The sequence below is a fragment of the Apteryx mantelli genome, chromosome Z (genome assembly GCF_036417845.1).
Source record: "Apteryx mantelli isolate bAptMan1 chromosome Z, bAptMan1.hap1, whole genome shotgun sequence".
Classification (NCBI taxonomy): domain Eukaryota; kingdom Metazoa; phylum Chordata; class Aves; order Apterygiformes; family Apterygidae; genus Apteryx; species Apteryx mantelli.
Genome location: NC_090020.1, coordinates 6,218,407 through 6,240,300, shown reverse-complemented (window position 1 = coordinate 6,240,300; position 21,894 = coordinate 6,218,407). Strand labels below are relative to the sequence as shown.

Here is a 21,894-nt window from a genome sequence, read left to right as displayed (position 1 = left end):
ATAGTTAACAAGAAGCCTTGAGAAGCCATCTGATTTATCCCCGTACCCTTCAAGGAAGGATCGGCTGCCTCTGGGCAGCTGGAACTTGGCTCTCCTAAGACTAGACCTTTAGGCTAATCATTCAGCAATTATTTTCAAATCCTCTCCCCCTCTCGGCTCTGCATGGCCTAGCAGACTCCAAGACTCCTGTGAAAACTAACTGAAAACTGCAACAGAAGTAGAGCGCCTAGCACTCCAGGTGATTAAATCAATAGTGCCCTGAACGCTGCTCTGATCCTCATAAAGGATCTTCTTCGTAAAAGACTTGGTGCAAGATTTCTTCTAAAGCTGGCTAAATGGGACTGACCTACAAAACTTGTGATTGTCCAACATAAAACACTATCCTGCATAAAACACTGAGCTGCTGTGCCTTGCTCTAGCAAGAGAGCCACAAAAAAGCTGACGACTTGCGTTCAAAATTCTTGTCCGCTGGTCTCCCATACAGGTAGCTGCAAATAAACTCATCTTTTTCCCCCATATTTATTTTTTATTTTTATTTTTATAAAGATGTGCAAGTTTAATCAGGTCAGAAAAGCTGCCAGTGCCCAGTTCTACAGAGCAAAAATAGCACAGAACTTTCTAGTTTCATACAGCTTGTTTTGACTCCAAAAAGCCTCATCACTAAAGAGCAACTTACTCTCCACTGGAGCTCAGCCCACTGAACACTAAAGATTACTCAGCCCTGTTTGTACCACACACCCCTCTCCTTTCTTTATATTATTAGTGTATGCACTAGGGAATTGACTACAGAAGAGCTGATAACTACCACCAGCAAAATGCCAGCAAGAACGCCACAGACCCTTCTCTAGTAGAAATGCATTCAGGGGCTATGGCACAAACAAAAAACCCAAGATGACTAATGGCATCTGGACATAGGAATCTGCTACATAACCCACAACAAATCTTTATCTCAGTTTTCCATGTCACAGGGAGTTTTTCTGCAATCCTGTAATATCCACTAAGAATTTTCTAAGTTTTTTCCCCTCTGCAAATCTGCCTAGGATGTCTCGTGTCTCCCCCCCCTACACACACACTCCCCCAAGGTGCAGAGTAAACAGAAAAATACATCTTTGTGAACTAGCCAGGAACTGATAAAAAAAAGCTTATTTTCACTTGATTCTTGTCAACCAAGAACTTAAGTAGGGAGTGTTCTCTATCAAAAGTCAATATATGATTATTCCTAGAGGACAAAGTAAACTACTTATTTTGCTAGAGGCAGATTCACACAACAAACAATGTTCAAGATACACATACTTGTTATCTGCCCTAGGAAGCCTCTCCAATGCTACAAAAGTTATCGGAGTAAAAGCTGACTAGGGCCATTTTACAGCATCATACAATATAATATATCCATACACTACTCAGAATTTCTCTTTGAACTACAGCAACAATAGAATCTTGTAAATCGTTGGAAGCATGACACAGGATAATAGATGTTTTAGCTTATGAGAGCAGCAGTCATGTTCCTGCACATGAGAGAATACCTGATTCCCAAGAGCCTTTCACAAGACAGATGAGAAATTTAACAAGTTTTTAGGAAAAGGCAAATTATTCCTAATACATAATTCTGATTTCTTAAAACTTGCTTGAGCAGATTAACTATTCCAAAGTCCTAATCTCATCAGAAACATCAGCTCTTTCAGAGAAGGAAAGGAAAGGAGAGATCCTGCTGTTATCTCATTTTGCTGTTTTTGCTTAATCAAACATGCCCTCTTTTTAGGCAAGTATCTGCAAAGTCAAGGACACTGAGTACAAGTGGAACTACAGAAATAAGATAACGGGAAAGCATGGTTTTGCTGTTAAGACAAGGATAATAGAAATTACCCTTCAATTGCCAACTTTACAGCAAATTTTCTGACAGCAGTGTCAAGTGGCAGTTCTGGGCACAAGGTTGCAAATTTGGGGTCTGAGATGAATTTTTTCTTTATTCTGTATAATCTCAACCTTCATCCTGCATGCAGAATGTATTGCACCTGTATTTCAAATGCACCTGTATTTCAAAGAACAGTTTCCATATTTTCAGTCTTTTCCATAGTCTTCTGGAGGCATAAGTATACACATTTCCATATTCCCAGGTACACAGACAGCCTGAGCAGTAAATGATACCAGAGAGGAAAACACGGGGAGAGTGAAGTTTTGCTTTCAGCCAAAGAGAAGACTATGTCTTGCATAGCCAACACTATAGCCCAAGCCGTACAGAAAGGGAAGAGCTTGCCCAAGCTGGCTATGAGCTTCTTTAAGAAATGAAGCTGTATGCCACACTTGACAAGAAAAACTTAATGGGAGCCAATGCCAGAGAATGGAGACAAACTGCTTGGGGGACAAAGCTGGAAATGCTAAAATCCCCAATTATCAAAAATAAGCGGTTCGGTGAATGGCCAACTTCTACTTTGTTTTCCCAGGGAGGATTACACCCCCCCCCCCAATTTAGGTGGGTACAGCAAAGTCCATTTTGTAATTGAACACAATTAACTGTTATCAATGCAAAATTTGATGCCAGTGGATGCAGGGGAGCTAAGGCTCTACTTAGTAAGTAAACTAGTCTATGAAAGATGCACAGCTTCATGGATTGCTGACACCTCTTGATTTAATCCAAAATTTTTTCATTCTCTCTTCCAAAATCTGCAATTAAGATACATTGAAAATTTTTCTGTCCAGTTCTACATACTCCTTCAGATACAAGTTTTTCTTTGCATTTGCATTTGATCAGGTCTTCTAAAGAAGAGTTAGAAATCCTAGGAGTGACCATCAGCTAGAGAAAGAAAAACAATGACTTATTTTTATAATTAATAAGAAAAAGAAAACTCTGCAACTGCAGGTCAAACACCCATTTCTCTACTGAGAAACTCCGGCAAACCATTGTTAGTCCAAGATTAAGGGGATACTGTGGACTTTTTAAAAAATAGCTTAAAATTCAGATGGATACCTGTTCCTAAGCTGCTTCCTAAGCATGTGTGTGTTTAAGTGCTCAGAACAAAGACTACAGAATACAGGACTTGTAAACTGCTTCCAAACAGGCGGTGGTGGTGGGGAATTTATGTGAAAAGATACCTGAAGGCCTTCCAAAACTAGCAAGCAATACTTAAGGGTGGTGATGTTTTCCCAGTCTCCAAACTATCTAGAGTTTGCTCTAGAAGTAGTTCTATAGATGTGGATGTTTTGCTTGGAAAACAGAGCTATTGAATCTATCCAGTGCAGTAATGGGACTCTCCGACTGCTCACTGATCACACATTCTGATTTACCACATTAGAATAAAATGAAGGAAGCATAGTGTGAGCAGAAATAGAGACGTGTTCTTTATAAAGACAGAAAAGCGCGTAAAAGTCTAGGAAAGAAAAACCATAAGCCAGATGGTGACCTACAAGGTATTACTTAATACTGACTCCTTTCCTTCCAGTTCAGTGGTGCTAAGGTAGTCTGGAAGCAAATAAGTATAGTTCAGATGGTCTGTCTGATCAGCAGTTCAAGGTCAACAGTACATGAAATGAAATTAAAATTCACGCTTTTTACCTGTAAACAAGCCATCCAAACCTTCCTGTTAATTAACACAACCCTGTAAAACCAGGCATTGATGCTATAATTCTCATGAATGAAGCTACTGGAACAGCTTTATAGGTCTGGAAACCATGCTGATGTCCCCAGAACAGCTGCATCTTTTGCTCACCATCTCCAGTGAGGATATATATCAACATCAGATGCTAAATCTGCCTCTGCCCAATCCTTCATCTCTTTCTCTGCCACCTTCCTTTAGTGCTCTGCTGCACAACAGGGCACAAACTATCAACAGGTTGTTCAACATTATCAGTCTTTGGAAGACAGGTAGCTGGGGAATGACAAGAGGCACCTGAGATCCCTTCCAGGTGTTCTTCTTTCAGAAGAAGGCCTGGGGGGTTAGCTACCTTCAGAGAAAATAACCCCCTCTATACTGCCTTTCAAGGAAAAAGACACCTGCCTTTCTCAGAAAGCAAATTCCCCAGAGCAGCAAAGAACAGATTGTTCATATAATCCTTTGGAGAGGCAGTGTCCTTGCCTGCAAGAGGCTGGCCAAGGAGCCATGTCACCACGTTGAGTCATGCAGAAGGAGCAGAGCAGGCTGCACAGCATCAGGGAAGAAAAGAGAGAAACTAAATCCTCTCCGAGACCCTGTAGAGATGAGCACCTCAGCCCCCAGCAGCACAGCAGGAGAGGCAGCTGGAGTCTGCTTGCTGCATAGCAATACCCACAACTGGGAGGACAGTGACTTCAGGCAGCAGTAGGACAGCTCTTTCCCCACCCAGTCTCAGCACCCTGGCAGCAGGGAGGGAAGAAAGTCCTCATGAGGGTCAGAGCTGCTGAGCTCAAGCCACACACCAACATCAGGAGGATGGGGCAAGTGCTGGTGCTGGAAGACTCCTTGCTGCAGTGATGGAGGCCCCATCTGCCAACCTGACCTGCTGTCTGGGTGGAGGAGGTTGCTGCTTGCTGGATGCTCAGGTCTAGGATACTGTGGAGAGACTGCTGATGAGGGCTGTCCCACTTTTGGACTATTACTTCCCCTGTGGGCTCTAATGACACTGCCAGGGGAGCCCTGAAGAGTATCAGGAGTGACTGCATGACTCTGGGAATGAGGGCCAAGGGCATGGGAGCCTAGTGGTACCTCCTTAATCCTACTGCAGATGGGAAAGGGCTTGTAGAGAAATGGATAGATCCTGCAGGCCAATGACTGGTTGCACAGCTGGCGTCAGCAGCAGGGATTTGGCTTTTATGACCATGCAACCCTCTCTGAGGATCAAAGACTGCTTGGAAGACATGGGATTTTCCTGACTAAGTGAGACAAAAGCATCTTTGCCAACGGGCAGGCCAACCTGGTAAAGAGGGCTTTAAATTAGGAACAACAGGGGAGGGAAACGGCAACCCACAGTCAAGTGAGGAAGTGGTGCCTGGTTTGGCAAGGAGAGGATGACAGCTGAGGTGGGACAGGAGGCACCACATGATCAACAACACAAGGCCGAAGGGGAACCACCTCATGTGTACGCACACAAAGAAGGGAGTGCTTACAGGACAGCATCATGGGGAAAGCTCTCGTACCTTCTCCGGGAAGTGAGCATGACTGGGTGCCCACTGCAGCACCTGTGCATTAATGCATGCAGCATGACGAACAAACAGGAGGAATTAGAGATCTGTGTGAAGTTAGAGCTACGATCTCATTGTCATCATGGAGATGTCGTGGGTCGTGCAGCACATGACTGGAGTGCTACAGTGGCTGGATACTGCAGCACATGACTGGAGTGCTACAGTGGCTGGATACAGGCTCTTTAGGAAGGACAGGCTGGGAAGGTGAGGAGGGGGGATTGCCCTTTATGTGGGGGAGCAGTGGGGATGCATGGAGCCCTGCCAGGGACTGGTGAGGGGCCGGCTGAGAGCTGATGGGTCAGGATTAGAGGGCAGACCAGTATGGGTGACAGTGAAGCGCGTGTCTGTTATAGACTGCCTGATCAGGAAGAAGTAGATGAGGCCTTCTTCAGACAACTGGAAGAAGCCTCACACATGGCCTTGGTCCTCCTGGAGGACTTGAACCACCCTGGTATCTGCTGGAGGATCAACGCAGCAGGGTATGAATAATCCAGGTTTCTGGAGGGCAGTGATGAAGGATGCATGGCCCAGCGAAGGGCCACAAAGATGATTAAGGGACTGCAGCATCTGACATAGGAAGAGAGGCTGAGAGAGCTGGACTATTTAGCCTGGAAAAGAGAAGGCTCAGAGGAATCTTATCTATGGGTACCTGATGGGAAGATGTAAGGAGCCAGACTCTTCTCAGTGGTGCCTAGTGACAGGACAAGAGGCAATTGGCACAAATGGAAACATAGGAAATTCTACTTGAAAATAAGAGAAACTTTTTCTCTGCAAAGATATTCAGAGAGTCTCTCTGGGCAACCTTTCCCAGTATTTGAATATCCTTGGAGATATTCAAAACCCAGCTGGACAAGGCCCTCAGCAACACTGTCCTCCAAAAGGGAATTCACACCACTGGACAAATGCTGTCACTTATGAACGACAAACTAATTCTCCCAGTCCCTTCCACCACAGAAAACTTTTCTTAGTTTAGAAACTCCACTACAGAACCAGGATCTGCCAAGATATCTACTGTAACTTTTCTTATATTTGTCAAATACATATGAATTCTTTCATGGTGGCTGGTGATCCAGTGATGGCTATTGCTCATGTCCTGGCTGGCAATGCATATTTGGAATAGTTTGACACAGAAGTCAAGGTGCAAACTGAATGCAACTTAAAAGTAAAAACAAAGAAACAAACAAACAAAAAACCCCACACAAATGAAAGCTAGAGTTCTCATCAGTAAATATAACCACTACAAGTTCACTTTCAGTGTCATTCTCTTTAAGTTCTTGAAATAGTTCTCCGGTTTACTTTTCACAACTAAGAACAAACATCAATGGCAAATAGATTACCCAATGTGGAAAACAGCTCAGTGACAACTCCTGTCCCCAACTGATGTATGCCAGAATCTGTGCACACTAGGCACAGGAATGATAACACACATCAGACAAATCAGTATTTCAGGATTAATATCCAGACACTATCTCTAGCCATCTTGCAATTCATAAGTACAAGAAGTCCTGGCTGAGAAGAGAAGCTAGTGTAAAACAAGGAATTTAAGAAATCTAACATAATTGAAATTTAATCTCTTTCTGGCAAAGTATTTCTACCGATCCGTGATTAATGCAAGTCAGCATCACCAAAAAAAAACCCTATCATGATACCACAAAACGTTACTGGCATAAAGGGAACTAATTCCCATGGAAAAGAGGCATCTTTGTGGAGAATATACAGTTTCTATTTACTAATACCCAACTATTTCACTTGTGATACAAATTTAAGGCACAGAATCTCCAGATTCATCTCCCTGTCTATATGCTGTTAGTTTGTTACTTCAGTAGTTATTTGCCTATAGTTCTAGATTCAGTATTCTCATGCAACATATATATGCACTGAATTAACTAACAGCTGTGCAAAAATATTACTTCCACAGCTACTTCAACAGGTGAATATTTAATGGATAAACATCAAGGTTATGCAATGTCAAAACCATTAAGCACAGAACATAAGTTAAGAAGCAGCTAGAAAGCCTACAGTTGTAATTATTTAACAATGATGCACTGTACACATTGAACACAGTTTCTCTGAAGACAATAATTTAAAAGAATATCTTACTGGAATTTTCCATTACACTGTTTGTTCTTTGCAGTTGGTAGGAAAGACACTGGCTTCTAGAAATGCAAACATTAAAATACCAAATCCAGGTATTTTTGCTCTTTTAATACTTCAGCTGTTAACAACAAGACAAACTGACTTAAAATTTCCAAGTCAAAACTGTGAAAGCTACCAGGTTAAACAAAAAAAGCCGCAGAAAATAAGGAGACCCAGTCCGTACGAATGAAAGTTTATCAGTTCCTTACCACCTATTACTACCTTTATGGGCATCTCATTACTGCACTTCCACCCTTCTACCATATAGCTTATTAATAGTGTAGAGGGCAAATAGGATGCTTATATTACCTGCAAGAACTTCAAAAGAGGGTATTTAAACAAATCCCACAGCCCTCTAATTGGTTTTCTTGCAATTTATTATCTTTAAGTGTAAAGATCAGGATTTCAGTAAAGTGTTTAGTGCAGACTTTCAACCTAGAAAAATATTTGCTTTATCATGGAGAGTATCCAACAGTTTTTAAATGCACCCATTTTAGATGAAATGCTGAACAAAAAAAACAGACAAAAGCTACAGTCCAGTCTGTTCAGGCAAAAATAAAACAGGGGTTAAACATTTCTGCAAGCCTGACAGATGTTTCGATTCCTCTTAGCCAGCATGATTTAAAAAAAACAAATTTTTTTTTGTAAGTGTTACAACAATGTTCTCAGAGACTGTTATACCAGGTAAGTATTAACTTACACTGAAATTAGTATGCGAGAGGCCATGACTCAATTTTATTTGCAATAACAAGATGCTTCAGTACCAAGCAGAGACTGAGCCTGGTCTCTGTTGTCACCGGCTAGTGACAACCCATCTCAAACAGAAGGGCACTCCTGCATATCCACATGAAGTTCATTTTCTACTCATACTCAAACAGCAGGGATTGTTCCAAACAGACAGAAAGCTTGGAGACCAGCCTTCTCAGTATGCACAAAACTGCCTTGTTAAACATGTATATACGGTTTTGAGTTTAAGTCAGAGCACGTCTGCACCAGCATTTGTTTTTGCCAGCAAAGTATAAACTAGAAATATAATTCCCTCTCTAAAAGCAGTTTAGACTCAACCTTGCAAAAACACAGAAAACACAGCTTCACCCATCTGTTGAAATGAAATTAATAAAATGGCCCATATCTAATATAGACAGCTCTGTGATGGATCACTTTCAAAAACAGAGACACAAATAAAAGCCTTCCAGGGCCGTCATTAAAATACATTTTGCTATTTTAATTCACAGCTCATGAAAAGCAGTAGGTCTGACAGCTAAAACTAACTCCTGAGACACAATCCTAAGTAGGTAAGTTACGGGATCCTATGCCCATCCTGCACCCAGCTCAGCTACAAGCATGAACAGACTGACCTGCCACTTCTATTCCACCATGAAACTGCCATAACTAGAACTGGCCACTGAGAAGTACCTGGTACTTTTCCTTCATGGTAAGGAACTATACTTAACACATAGGTATATGGCTCATCACTATATTGTCTTGATATTGGAACCTTTTCTTCAAGGACAGTACAAAACAAAGCATATTTCTATATATATTATCTGAGATATTTACTAGCTTTGCACTTCCATTATTTATATATGGGAAGTGCAAAGCTAGTAATTATCTCAGATACTGTAACACAGTAATTAAATGCACAGTCAGTAAATGCACTTTTGATAAAGGATACCCCCACAACACATTCAAGGAGAGCTACAGTGACCAAGACAGCTCTTTCCACACCCAAATCAGCAGCCAAGCTAAAATAGTGTTGAAGCTCCACTTCTCCTTTACAAATTTCTTATGTAAGCAGCCCTAAAATATGGTATTCAGAGTGATTTGACAAGCATACTAGTTTACATGAGCATGACTAAGCCAACATAAGAGTACCTATATTTTATTAAGTTCTTCCTTTGAACTGGAATAATTCTATCTAGAAAACAAGAATTTGCCAAAGAGCCATAAGCTAAATATACCACACTGCACCTACTAAGACTCATAAATGCATACTCAACATGTTTATAGAGTGGGGAAAAAAAGTAGGACAAAAATATGTTTCTCAAGGCTAAGGAATGACCTCTGCAATGTTTTCATTGAAGAAAATCAGTGGAAGCCTCAGATGCAAGTTAGTTACTGGACAGAGAAGATCAGCAATGCGAGTACTGGAGCTCCATAGCAGAGACAGTCTATACTTTTTCAGTTACCAAAAGATTTTGTACTTGCATTTCCTCTGACCATGTGGTGAGATTCTGTATTTGACTCTTGTCACTTAGGAGACCAGGCTCAGCAGACCCTGCTTCCCATCCAACGGTGGCTCAAAAGCCCTAGCCCCATGGTAGGGCTAGGAAACTGGGCTGGCCACTCAGGCAATTGAGCTCAGCATGGAAATCTATTGGAAAGTCTGGTTTCCACTCTGGGTCCAAGTCCCAGCTCAACCTTTTAATCCACTTCTTTTATCTCTGGGACTTCCTCAGAATTGGGCATAATTTAGTCATTATTAAAGCAGAGACAACCAGCAAGTTCAGCACGGAGAAGCCACAAGCTCTAACAGAAACTCCGACCCACAAACAGGTCTTATCTGGATGAGAAGACTGAAGGCTTAAGATAGCAGCAAGACATTAGAAATAATCAGACCCCGATAAGCTGAAAAAGCCCCAAACCCTCAAGGTGAAGTATTTTCAAGATAAGGGATTCTTTAGACCGAGAAGTGTTTTTTTTTTCCCCCCAATTCTATTTCTCAGGTTATCTCGAAATGAAGCACAGAAATATCTCCTGAAGCCAAGATCTTTTTCTACATGCTGAAGACTTACTATCTAAAGCACTAAGCACTCCTGTTGACACAGGTAAGACACTGTGGTCTTTTGTCAATAAGTCATTAACTCATTTTCTTCATTGCCATGAAGCCAGCCACTAAAGGCATAAGTTTTGTAATAAAATATGGCCAATCCTCATCTCTAGACAGTAGCAATACCAATCCAGAGTAGTACCAAATAGAAAGGGTGTCTTTTGTAGGCTAATTCACCACACATAGCAACAACACGCATGATCAGAGCCATTGTTTCAATAAAAACATTTTTAAACTCCTCCCCCCTTTCCTCCCCAAATCCATGCTGAGATTCCTAGGTAGATGTGGGCCCTCTGCTTGGGATTCAAGAAGCCTTGATTCTGGCTGAATCTCACACCCTTGGATAACGCTGTTATCCAAAACAGCCATGTTTCATTTGGAAAATGAGCAGTCATGATGATGGAAATTGATGTAAAGTGAGGGATATCCTTATGGGATTTCAGGCATCAATCTCCTTTTAACAGTTCCCAGCTGCTAAATCAACTCCAGAAGGATTTATATTTATATCCTATATTTATATCCTCAGTTTCTCTTACAGTCCAGAGGAAACTGGCAACTGTTTGCCACTTTTCTGACAAGGTTGTCTGCAAGCAATGCAAGGTTTCTCTGGGTGGTAGAAGTGCTTCAATTAGAACAGCAAGCCTGCTCTTTGTGAATTTCAGTAGCTACCATAAAATAATCCTTTGTTCCACAGTAGGAAAATGACTTAAAACAAAACAAAAACACACAGCTTTCAACTTGTGAAAGAATTTTCCACAAGCAACTATTTCAAAGGTACATCATGCAAGTCTGACAAATAAGGGATTCAGCAAGCAAGGAGAGATCAGGTTGATCTTGTACTTAAGTAATGCACCATTTTGATGTCTTGTTTACGTGGTTCTACTAGCTCCCTGAAAACATTCATTGGAAATGTTAGTGACAAATTAAGAATGCAAACAAGGAACTGTCTGCTATTTCATCAAGATTTTCATATAGTTGGAAGGAGGAGACAAGAATCTTAAAATATGAAAAGCATATGTCCAGTCATGAACTGATTAGACTTTACAAAAAAGTCTGCTAAAGGATCCTTACAAAGTGTGTCACAGTACTAGATCAGGAGATATTCTGACAATAGAGAAAAGTCCTTCTAAACTTTTATCGGCCTTGTTTTGACCAGGAACAGAGTGTAAATAGGTAACAATTCATGTAGTTTGAATATGGTCAGCTCATGCACTAGCCTAATTTGTGTCCTGGAAGAGGTGGGGTGAGAGACAGTATGAGCAATCAAGCCGAAGGACACCTCCTAGCAAAGGTTACTGGGTTCTGTGAGGATGGCTCAATGAATTTTTGATTAAGCCTTCATAAAGATTGGCCTTGAAGATGATACTCTAATTTGGTATCACACTTCATCTCCAGTTGGCAGCTTTGGTTCCTAGCTCTTGATTGTATTCTGCCTTTCTTTACTAGATTCAAGGCCTACATATTTCCTACTATGCCATTCTCTAATCATAGTCTTCTTCCAGGAAGAATTTGCATTTAAGATTATGATTCGGAGGAAGAGGGCTTGGAGTCTTCTTTAGGATAGCATAGAGTTGGAAGAGGAAGAAGGTCATAGTAACAAACTGCTGCTCTATCAGTCAAAAAGTGACACCAAGTAGGTTTTTCTAAGACTTGGTCTGAAGTGGAGGTAAGAGATCCAAAGTGCCATTTAGTGAATGGAAGCAAATTTAATTAGCACCTAATGTTAACAGCAGAAACAGATTAAAAATGCTGCTAAAGTCAAGAGCAGAACCAGAGGTTTTCCCAGAAATGCTCAGGACAGTACAGCTTTTACTTATAAAAACAGAAGTTTAGTATGTTATTCAGGAGAAAGTGGATAATTAAGTTTACTGACCTCTTTCTACACTGAAACAGGAAATGAGAATTATGCACTACAGTCACAGAATAGCAGCTCTGCTGACTGCCTTTCCTTTAAAAGGACTGTAAAACAGATGAGAAGTTTAAAATTTGCAGTGATACCTATATAATTGTTTATTTATAAGAAATACTTAAATCTCTTAGGACTTAAGTCCTACAGAAAGGTAAGAAACTTAGGAAGTGTGGTCCCCAGTCTCCACCCTTCTTGTGTTTAGAACAAAGACATTTTCCCACTTTTTCCACCCCCCACTTTGATAGTCCCCCAAAATCTTCCTTCATACTTTGTTCTTCTCATCAGATGAACACTCCATTCCTACTCATTCTCAAACACTGAATATCAGCCTTACAAGTTTCAGACATGACCAGTAGCAAGAAATATGCAATTTCATACTTCATAGGACAGGAGTGCACAGGACAATATCCATGCCCTCCACAGGAGAAAGCTACAATCCAGAACAATAACATCTTGAAAAAGGGGACCCCAGTTTAGTTCTGTCTTTCAGAGTCAGAGAAGAATCTGTTCAAGTGTTTTCCCTTCCTCTGAAGGAAACAAAATTTACTTCAACTTCTCCATGTTTCTGTTCAGAGAGCTGCTGAAGAGAGAGACATGGGCAGATTCCTTGGGTCTCTCCCACATTAATCATTCCACACACACGTACCTTACAGAAATGCATGAAGCACATGTCTAATGCCACTTACAGTTACCACTTCTCCATAAAATTTTACAGCCTAAGAAACCTTTCAGTAAGAAGTCTTATTACTCCATGGATAAGAGACACCTAGAGTCAATATTTAATTAACCTGTCAGAAAAAATTGGAAAGCCACTAGCTTAACAGATGTCAATCAATTTCTCTCAAGACTTTCATAATTGCAAAAGTGACTATTTTATAATAAAAGCACTCTTACAAAAAAACCAGATATTGGAATTAAAGAAAAAAGCCCAGACAGATTTCTATGCTTGGCATTTGCAGTATTTGACACATGCAAAAACTATATCCTGTTTAAAGGATTCTCCATAGCTTGGCGATGGCAGAGGACCTGAAAATGTGTTATTGGTCCCAGTAATAGACAGCTTTTTGTTATTTTTCTTTGGTGGGGGGGAGAAGGGAGGGTTATTTAGAGCTTGGCTCTTGAGCAGTGCTCAAAGTCTTCCCTCAGCCCTATACAGTAGCATCCACCCATTCCCGCATCTCTATTTCTGGGTCGGAAGCTCCTATGCAGGCTCAGAAAGGACCTTACGGTTCCTGAAGAGGGTTGTGTCAGGAAACCTGCTCAGCACAGTTTTAGATGAGTCCAAAGGGCCTCTGCCCCTAGGGAGGCAAGGGCAGAGACTTCTGTGAGAAAACCCGATCAGCTGCACCCCAGCACGTTCAGGACCTGAACAGAAAACAAGCTGGGCAGTTGCTTAGGGAGAGATTAGCACATTTTAAAGTTCAGTCTTACAGGCTGCTTTAATTTTCCTCAAAGTGATTAGACATTATGAAACAATCGTGTGGCTTTAATATGGTTTACAGAAAGTGACAGCAGTATGCTTTCACAAGTGAATCTCCCTCTCAATATTATTCTGCAACATGAAAAATACTTAACCAGCTCAAGCTGGCTGTTTAAGACATTCAGAGTCTGAGGGGATTTAAGTCTCAGTGAAGAACAAGTTTCACCTGGAGGTGAAAATGTGTGTGGGGTGGGGAGGGGGCTTTAAAATGGAAGTACTGTCAAAGCTTAACTATAACACAGCTAAAAGACTGTATAATTACCATTTATGCAACTCCTGCAGAAGTTAAGGGAAAAACACCTTTACTTTTTTTTCCAAGACTAATTGTTCTGCTGCTTCAGATCTGCTAGAGCACGTCAATTTTATCTTGAGAATACAGTCCTGAGGTATTTAATTACCCTGTCAAGACCACTAACAGTTCTGGCACCTTGCTCTCTCTGTCTCTAGTGATTGATAGCATCAATAAAATTCAGTAGGTTTAATTAAACCTCCAAATAGGATCCCTTTTTGCCACTCACTAGATCAATGCTCTTTATCACTAGAAGAGCGAAATAGAAGTGGTGAGGAGGACTTTTTCTCACCTTCACAGTTCACTTGTCCCTGGTATTTTAACGGACTACTTTTTTTTTTTTTTAAACACACAATCTATATATACTTCACTGCTACCCAGGGACACTAGTTAATGAAAAAAATGCTATTAAAAATGACATTACTAAGATTTTCTTCTACAAATATGGAGAGTACACAAGGCAGGAGCAATTTCAAGGTAACCTTTACCTGTTGCACTGATGTAGAAAACAGGCTAGCACGTTTATCTCTCTTCGGCATTCTCTGTTAGCTCCTATGAGGTATACACAGCATTTTCAAGAGCACTATCATAGGGTCATAAAGGTTGAGGTCTTGAGCAATTAAGTTACAGTATAATTCCTTTACATAAATACTATTGCAAACCTAAGTAAAGCTTCACAGGACTAAGTGAAAATAAGTTGCATAATGCCAAGTTTTAGGAACTTCCTTTCTCAGAAGGCATTAACGAAATTTGCGGCATATCCCTCACTTAGTTTCCCCTTAACCAACTGCATGCTTTTGGGGTACCTCTAGTGATTATAAAGCAGCATTCACTGTTCTATTGAAGTCATAACTGTTTTCATTACACAGCTCTACAGTAGGGCAGTTAACTAAGTGATAATCACGGTAAAGTAGGATATCTTTGCAGTGTAGCCAAAAAATTTGTCAAATAAACTTTCTATCAACTTCCTGTTGGAATAATGCTATATGTTAAGCCTTATTCTTTTTAATATATGCAAAGCTAGGAAGGAGTGGGAAGAAAACCTACAGATTTAATACTTCAGATAAAATATTTCTTAAATCTCTATTCCCATGACAGCTGATAATTACCCATGTAAACACTCTAATAGTCCATTAAATAATTTCAAAGAAAAAGAAACCACACTAGATCTGATTTTTAAGAAGCACTAACTGGGTAGAGGCTGGTAAGTCAGTCAATGCTATCTTACAAAGGATGCAATTCCTAGACCTTTAGTCAGGACAATTTTCTTTCTCCCTTAACATATATATTTGCATATGCATCTATGTGCATCATCAGCAATAATGACCAAGAAAACCATCTGCCAGCTCATGCAAACAAATGCTCTGACATTTTATGCCCTCTCACACCAGAGAGCTTAGGGTCAGACAGCAGGAAGCTTCTGAGCCCCAGGTCACCTTGGGAAGGAAGAACCAACACTTGGCACCACTGCTGTCAGCTGTGCCTTGCAGGAGCTCCGATCCAGAGACCGTGGCCTCTACTGGAGCAGTCTAGCATCTGCACCCGATTTTCCTATTTCTCTTGCTAGTCCCTTATGATCTAGGTAAAAACGTGCCTCCTACAAATCACCCTAAACCTCTGGGCCAGCTCAGAAGGATAGGAGATTGGTTTGCCCAAACCTTTTTAGACAGGGAGGCTCACTGTGCTTTTGCACCACACTGAAAAATGCTCCCGTTTCAGAAAAACAGTTTCATCTATAGCTTCTTATTTCTGAAGGAACTTAGAGTTAGAGAAAGGGGAGGGGAAGTCACTGACAATGTATTTGGTTTCCTCTCCTCCACACAGAAGCCAAGCCAACAGAAGATGCAAGCGAATTTATCTACAAGTCACTATGACCATTTCTTACGCTGTTCGCTCCTTTGATACTTCACCACATGTCCAGGAATGACTGATCTTTTCATGACAGCACCCAAAAACCATCCCCAAAATCATGGATAAGCAATTAGATAAGCAAAAGAATTACTCCAGACACTGAAAACCATATTTTGCTGGCTCTTAAATAGAGCGGAGTCTAAATGTTTCCTAGCAGTAGTTTCTTCTAGAAGAGAAGTCATAGAAGTGTTTTACCTCTCCCTTATGCTACAGCTAGTTTTTGCACTGAAGCTGTATAATTAAATGAAGCCCAAACTTAACAGCCTATCTGCAATTAAAAAAAAATTACATTGCAAATAAGCCATAATTTATGCATGGGAAGTTATTACCAAACGTGTAAGTACAGTGCCTACCACAGCTAGCTCTGATACGTAATGCATCCTGATGCACCTGCAATATCAATGCACGTCCACCTCAGAGTTTTAAATATTCAGGTTAAAACAGAAAGTGAGGCAACTGGCACCAAGACAAGACTAAAGACTGCTGTTACTTGCTTTGTAGGAATGGAGCTGAAATTTAATTACGATATTTTGCAAATAGTTCAATAAAGTATTCCATAAAATATCCCATACGATTATTTATTTTTTTTAAGTACCAGGCTAATAGTTTTTGATATTGCTATCTGTGCACAAGTTAAAACAGCATTTGCAAATTCATGTTTTCTATATATTAGCATTTCAAGAAAATAGTAGATGGCAGCCCTTTTAAGGGCCAGAAGAATATACCCAATGAATAATAGACTGGAACAGAAGCAGTGGTTCCAAGGCATCCATCATTTATTCCATCTAGAATATCACACACCTGGGTCAGAATACTTCCCTCTGAGCAGGAATGCTCTTAGGTCAGCCATGACCAGAACGTCCATCACCTAACCAAAGAGGTTCTTTCCAATTTTACTAATTAATAGGAAAAAGGACAGTTTCAACCAGAAATGTGGCAAACTACAAAACTTTTGCACATGTCCTAGAATTTTTTATAAGCTTCTGTGCACTAATATATATTGTACACACTCATAACCCAAGTTTTTATTTATTTTAGGAAGTCAAAAATCCCACTACGGGCAGTAATCTATCCAATCATTTTTCATATGATGGTATATAAAAATCCCTATAAAGTCCATTGCATTGGTTAAAAACTTCAGTAGCCAACTAAATAAGAGTTGGATTCCAGGTTTGCCAAAACTGAAACTGCTCAGCTGAAGTATCAGCTCCAGATGGATAGGAGCACTGTGGCCTGTGAACTGTAAGTCAGCTTTGCAAAGGTCCTGGTGCAGAAAGAACCCCTGGGATGGAGAGCCCGTTTGCCACAAAGGCCTAGGACATCAACTTTACCTCTGTTCAGCCAAGCTCCAGGACTGACCTGAGGAATATATTAATTACAAAGTGCTCCACAGGAGGCTGGGTATTTCTGTTGGGTGACAGTTCAGTGCAGATGCTCTCGATTAACTGCATTTCAAGCAACTGCCACACTTCTGATATACAAATGCTTTAGTCTCAAAACAGGTTAGGGATCCCCCTGGCCTCCAGCAGTGTGGAAGGAGGTAAAGCCTGATTCTTGTAACACCTGTCTTGGGAGAACTTGCAGTCACTGAAGCACTACCAGAAATGGAGCAGGAAAGGAGAAGAGGAAGGGAGAAGGGAGTAACACAGTTTTTCCACCCTTAAGTCATGCATACTAACATTGAAAGCTGCTGCTGAAGCTAGCTAGAATTGAACACTTAATCAGAATGAGAATTTGACCCGAACAAGCAGCATTCACAGATTTTTCTAGCTAGACAACGGTTTTATTTATTTTAGTGAAGATGTCATCATTTTGGCTTATGGCACAAATTCCCTATATAGACAGATAGCTATAGATACAGACACATTTTTAATATACTTTTTATATATATAAAATGTGTGTGTGTGCATATCGAATGCGGGAAAGGTAGAGCAGTGTCATCCCCTATACTCGTCCATTCCATCTTCACATTTTCCCCCCAATCTCTCTTTCAAAAAGAAATTTTTATTTGCAGAAATACAGTGCCTGTTTGCATTAATTGCTTAGCAAGGTGAGAAAGGATTAATAATTCACATACTGGGAGCATACACCAACACATGGGCAACCACCTTAGGTGATTACTTTGATTTGGGAGGCCTGGCCAGATTCTCCATATGTAGCATTTTCTTCTTTTTGTGTCTAGCTATAGTCTCCAGAACTTTCAACATATCCTTGACAGCAGCTTTTTTTCTTTTAATTTGTGCAATTGACATATTAAATGTCAAGACACAATGTGCTTGCAACATTATTAGAGCACAGTTCCATTCCTCATTCGTCTCCCATCACAACAGGATGACAGCTTCAAAAACTGTATGCTCTTTTGGAGAGTTAAGTGACATCCAAATTTTTTCCCAAGTAGATTAAGGAAGAAAGTCTGCCTATGGGCAAAGAGTCTGCTAGAAGCAAACAGGAAGCTTTTTGCAACTAGGCTTCTATCAGTGTTTTCCATTCCTTGCTATAAAGAGTAGCGATTCTGCATTTGTTAAACAGCAATATTTATAAATTTCAAATAGTGTCAAGCATTTTAAGCTTACAAACCCAGAACAGGTAGGGCATTTAAATCTTAACTACTGCTATCTTATTTTTGTCTCAAAATCATTTTTTAAAGGGGCTCAGAGCTGCTTTTTAAGTTCACACCCTTTCAGAAGCAAGTTTCATCTTACAGCTCAAGTCTGACTCTAGTCAGAGTGCAGCCGCTACCCAAGTCACTAGCATACCATGCTGTTTAACGTTGAAGAACGGACTGGTGGGCACACGTGTTGCCTTCAGGCACTAACACCTGTGAACCACGTTCAAAAGTCAGCATTCCCTAAAAAAGTTTCATCTCCTCTCCTGAGATTTTAGAGCCCAAATAATTGCTCAAAGGAATATGTTGTTGTCACTCTTCTGATAATGGGATGATTGTTTAAGACTGCATTTCAAAGCCAATCTTAATAAAATGAAACTTGAAATATGCATCTAAAACCAGATGCTAATTAAAAAGCCACTTCCCCACCACCCCAACCCAGGTAATGAATTTGGAGAAACTTTAAGCCAGTTTACCTGCAAGAAGAAAACGTGGCTGAGTGGAGCAAGAAGAGGCATTGGTAAGAAATGCCTCTAGAAAATTTTCTGCGCAATTAAATTTAGGAAACAAGAGGAGCAGGGGTGACTACATACACTAAATGAAAAACCAGGAATCCCAAACACTGGAAGCAAACAGGCCTATGAACCATAGCTACAAAACAAAAAATCCCCATAACACTAGGAATCCAGTAATTCATGATTTTTTGTAGCCAAACTAGATATTTCAGACACTTCATTTGAAGGAATTTTAAAAGAAATAAGCCATTACCACCATAAAACAAAGAAAATGCTAAAAAGCAATCCATATCATGTTCTTTGAGAAGGTAAGCAAGAAGCAAATAGTGCAGTATCCTCAGACTTAAAGAAATGCAGTGTTGCATATAATCAAGCATGTAACATGTAATGTTTCAAGCTTACATCCAAAGCGTTATCAAATATATAAAAATCTAACTTCTCTATACCTAACCAGAAATCTTCAGTCTAGCCAGAATCTAACTCTCTAAATTTAGCATAAACAGACTTTATTTAAGGACCAAACTAACAATCTGCTCCACGGTGAAGTCCTAGCCTATATGACTAACATCAGCAGAATGCTTAAATTCCACTTGGAAAGGGGAAACAAGTCATTCCTCTGATCATCAAGAAATCAAGACACTTCAGTTCCTTTAAAACACAATTAACTCTACTTACTTTTATTGTTTTAGTTTGAAGTCTCAGTCCATTCAGCGTGTTGATAGCTTTTTCGGCATCCTTGGGATCCACATAGTTCACAAAGCCATATCCCAAGCTCTGTCCTGATTAAAAAAAGGAAGTAAAGTGATAATTAGTACCGCAGCACTACATAACAGAAAAATGTTTAAAATGCATATGGACACACTGAGCAAAAATTGCTTATATTAAAAACAGTACCTACTTCATATATCAAAGTTTCAGAGGTTCATAACACCTAGTTTTTCCAGCAATATTAGTGATTTTATCTAGCTTTTCTCTGTTCCCAAGGACTGCCCTAGGTTCAACACATAAAACAGCTACAGCCAATTTAATGAAGGACTTAAAAATATTTATGAGGAGTAGGTTTGGGAGTTTGTTATGATTAGTTAGAGAGTTAGAGGAAGTGCAAGATTTTCAAGGTTTAAAATATACACCCACACACACCACTTGCTTAGTTCTGAGCTTCCATACCTGAACATATAAAGTATAATGGCAAAATTCTGCAATAGTGCTTTGAAACTAACACACATACTTCAGGATCAGAATTCTAATTTCTGAGCCAGAAGTTATCTTTGAAGCTGAACATTTCTACAGATATTTATTTATACTCTAAGTACAAAGCCTCACAGTAAAGAGGAGTTTAAAAGCTCATTTATTTCTATATTCGAAGCAACAGCTACAAGTGACTGGACAGCACCTAATTATCTTCAGAACAAACATGCACCATTTTCAGGTTCTTTTAGCATCTGTAATCCAGATGAGATAGCCACAAAGTATTTTTAATTACCTCCTACTGAACTACTGCCCACTTCTAACAGTGTATTCTCAGCCTAAGTGCTTGTTATTAAACACTTGAGAGCTTAGTAGCAATGTCATCTTTCAACAACTTCAAAACCTAGAGTATACCATCATGAACTAGCTGCCTTCACTACAAATCTTTTAAAAGGGGTGTGCTGAAGCACAAGTACAAAAATACAAAAGTTAAGTAGAAAAACTTAACATAGCAGAAAGTATACTGCTGAGTAAGAACACTATCCATTTGCAGACCTTTTCAAAGACAATTTTCCATACTGTTGACTTATTTTTTAAAAGAAACTGTACAAAAATGAGGTCTAAAAAGGAGTCAACAAGTCAAAGCATCCAGCATTCTCACTGGCAAGACACTAACTGGAAATATTACCTTGGAGATAGGATGGTAGGAAAGGTGAGACAATGCTATATAAAATGTAAACATAGCAAAGAAATTTATTGCCAGGATAGATATAGAAGCACTTATATTTTATTTATCAAATTATAGTATGTATCAAATAGTACATAAAGCAAAAAATATAGTGAATTATCCTAAAAATGAAATTTTCCTTATTGATTTGCTTACAGCAGAGTAATTTCTGTACCTGTCACCTCCATCACTCCCATTGTCTGCAGAAATTCTTGCCAACATTCTCAAAAACAAGAAAAACACACCCACAACCACATACAATCTAAAGGAATGTCTCTTTGTGCATGGCTTTTATTTTCTCTCCTAAAACAGAAATGCTAATTTTTGGTGGTGGTGTTATCAGTCATCTCCTAGACAGGAGCATACTTCAGCCACAAATGTTAAAGAAAATAGTTTTTTTTCCCCAGAGATTTTGATTTCTTTGAAGATGTTCCCATCACAACAGGGCCTATTTCCAGAGGGGGTTAAAGACGACACCTAGAAATGATTTCCACTCCTCTGTTCACATGATCTATTTTTCACGTAATAAAAACAGCCAGATCACTGCAGGCAAAGAACAGATTCAAGAGCTACAAAGGCCACCGTTTTTATGACTAGTTCTTCTGGAGAGACTTCACTGAACTCGGTGAGGAATATGAAAAGTAGGAAGTTACACAAACACAATCCAGTAATTTATCCAAGACAAGCTTGAACTAATTGCTTCATGTTTATTTTGTGATTCTGCCATGAAGTTTTACTGTGAGAGTGGCTGAACACAGCATCAAGTTGCCCAGAGAGGTTGTGGAGTCTCCTTCTCTGGAGATGCTCAAAACCTGCCTGGGTACAGCCCTGTGCAATGTGCTCCAGGTGACCCTGCTTGGGCACCTGGGGGTTGGACTAGATGATCTCCAGAGGTCCCTTCCAACCCCAACCATTCTGTGATTCTGTTGTTTAATCTTATGCCATTAATGTTGCACAAAGCCAAAACCTGAAGCAAATGCTGACAGAAACAACCTGGGATTTTTGTTCCATTTGCGCCACTTCCGCACAAGCTAACTTCATACACTGAAAGACAGAAATCACCCAAGCTTATCATGCACTTGCTTTCAAGTCTAGAAACACATTCAAGGGGGACATTTGTCACAGAGTCCACAAGAGGTGGAGGAAAAAGGA

The 21,894-nt window shown here is 40.0% G+C and overlaps 1 protein-coding gene across 1 annotated transcript in view; it reads right to left on the bottom strand.

Annotated features, from left to right (window-relative positions):
* The window catches only part of ELAVL2 (ELAV like RNA binding protein 2), a 52,588-nt gene that overhangs the window by 9,036 nt on the left and 21,658 nt on the right, over nucleotides 1-21,894 (bottom strand). Inside the window, exon 3 of the mRNA XM_067315512.1 lies at nucleotides 19,503-19,606. Coding sequence (XP_067171613.1) covers nucleotides 19,503-19,606 — 104 coding nt within the window. The remainder of the gene's footprint in view (nucleotides 1-19,502; nucleotides 19,607-21,894) is intronic.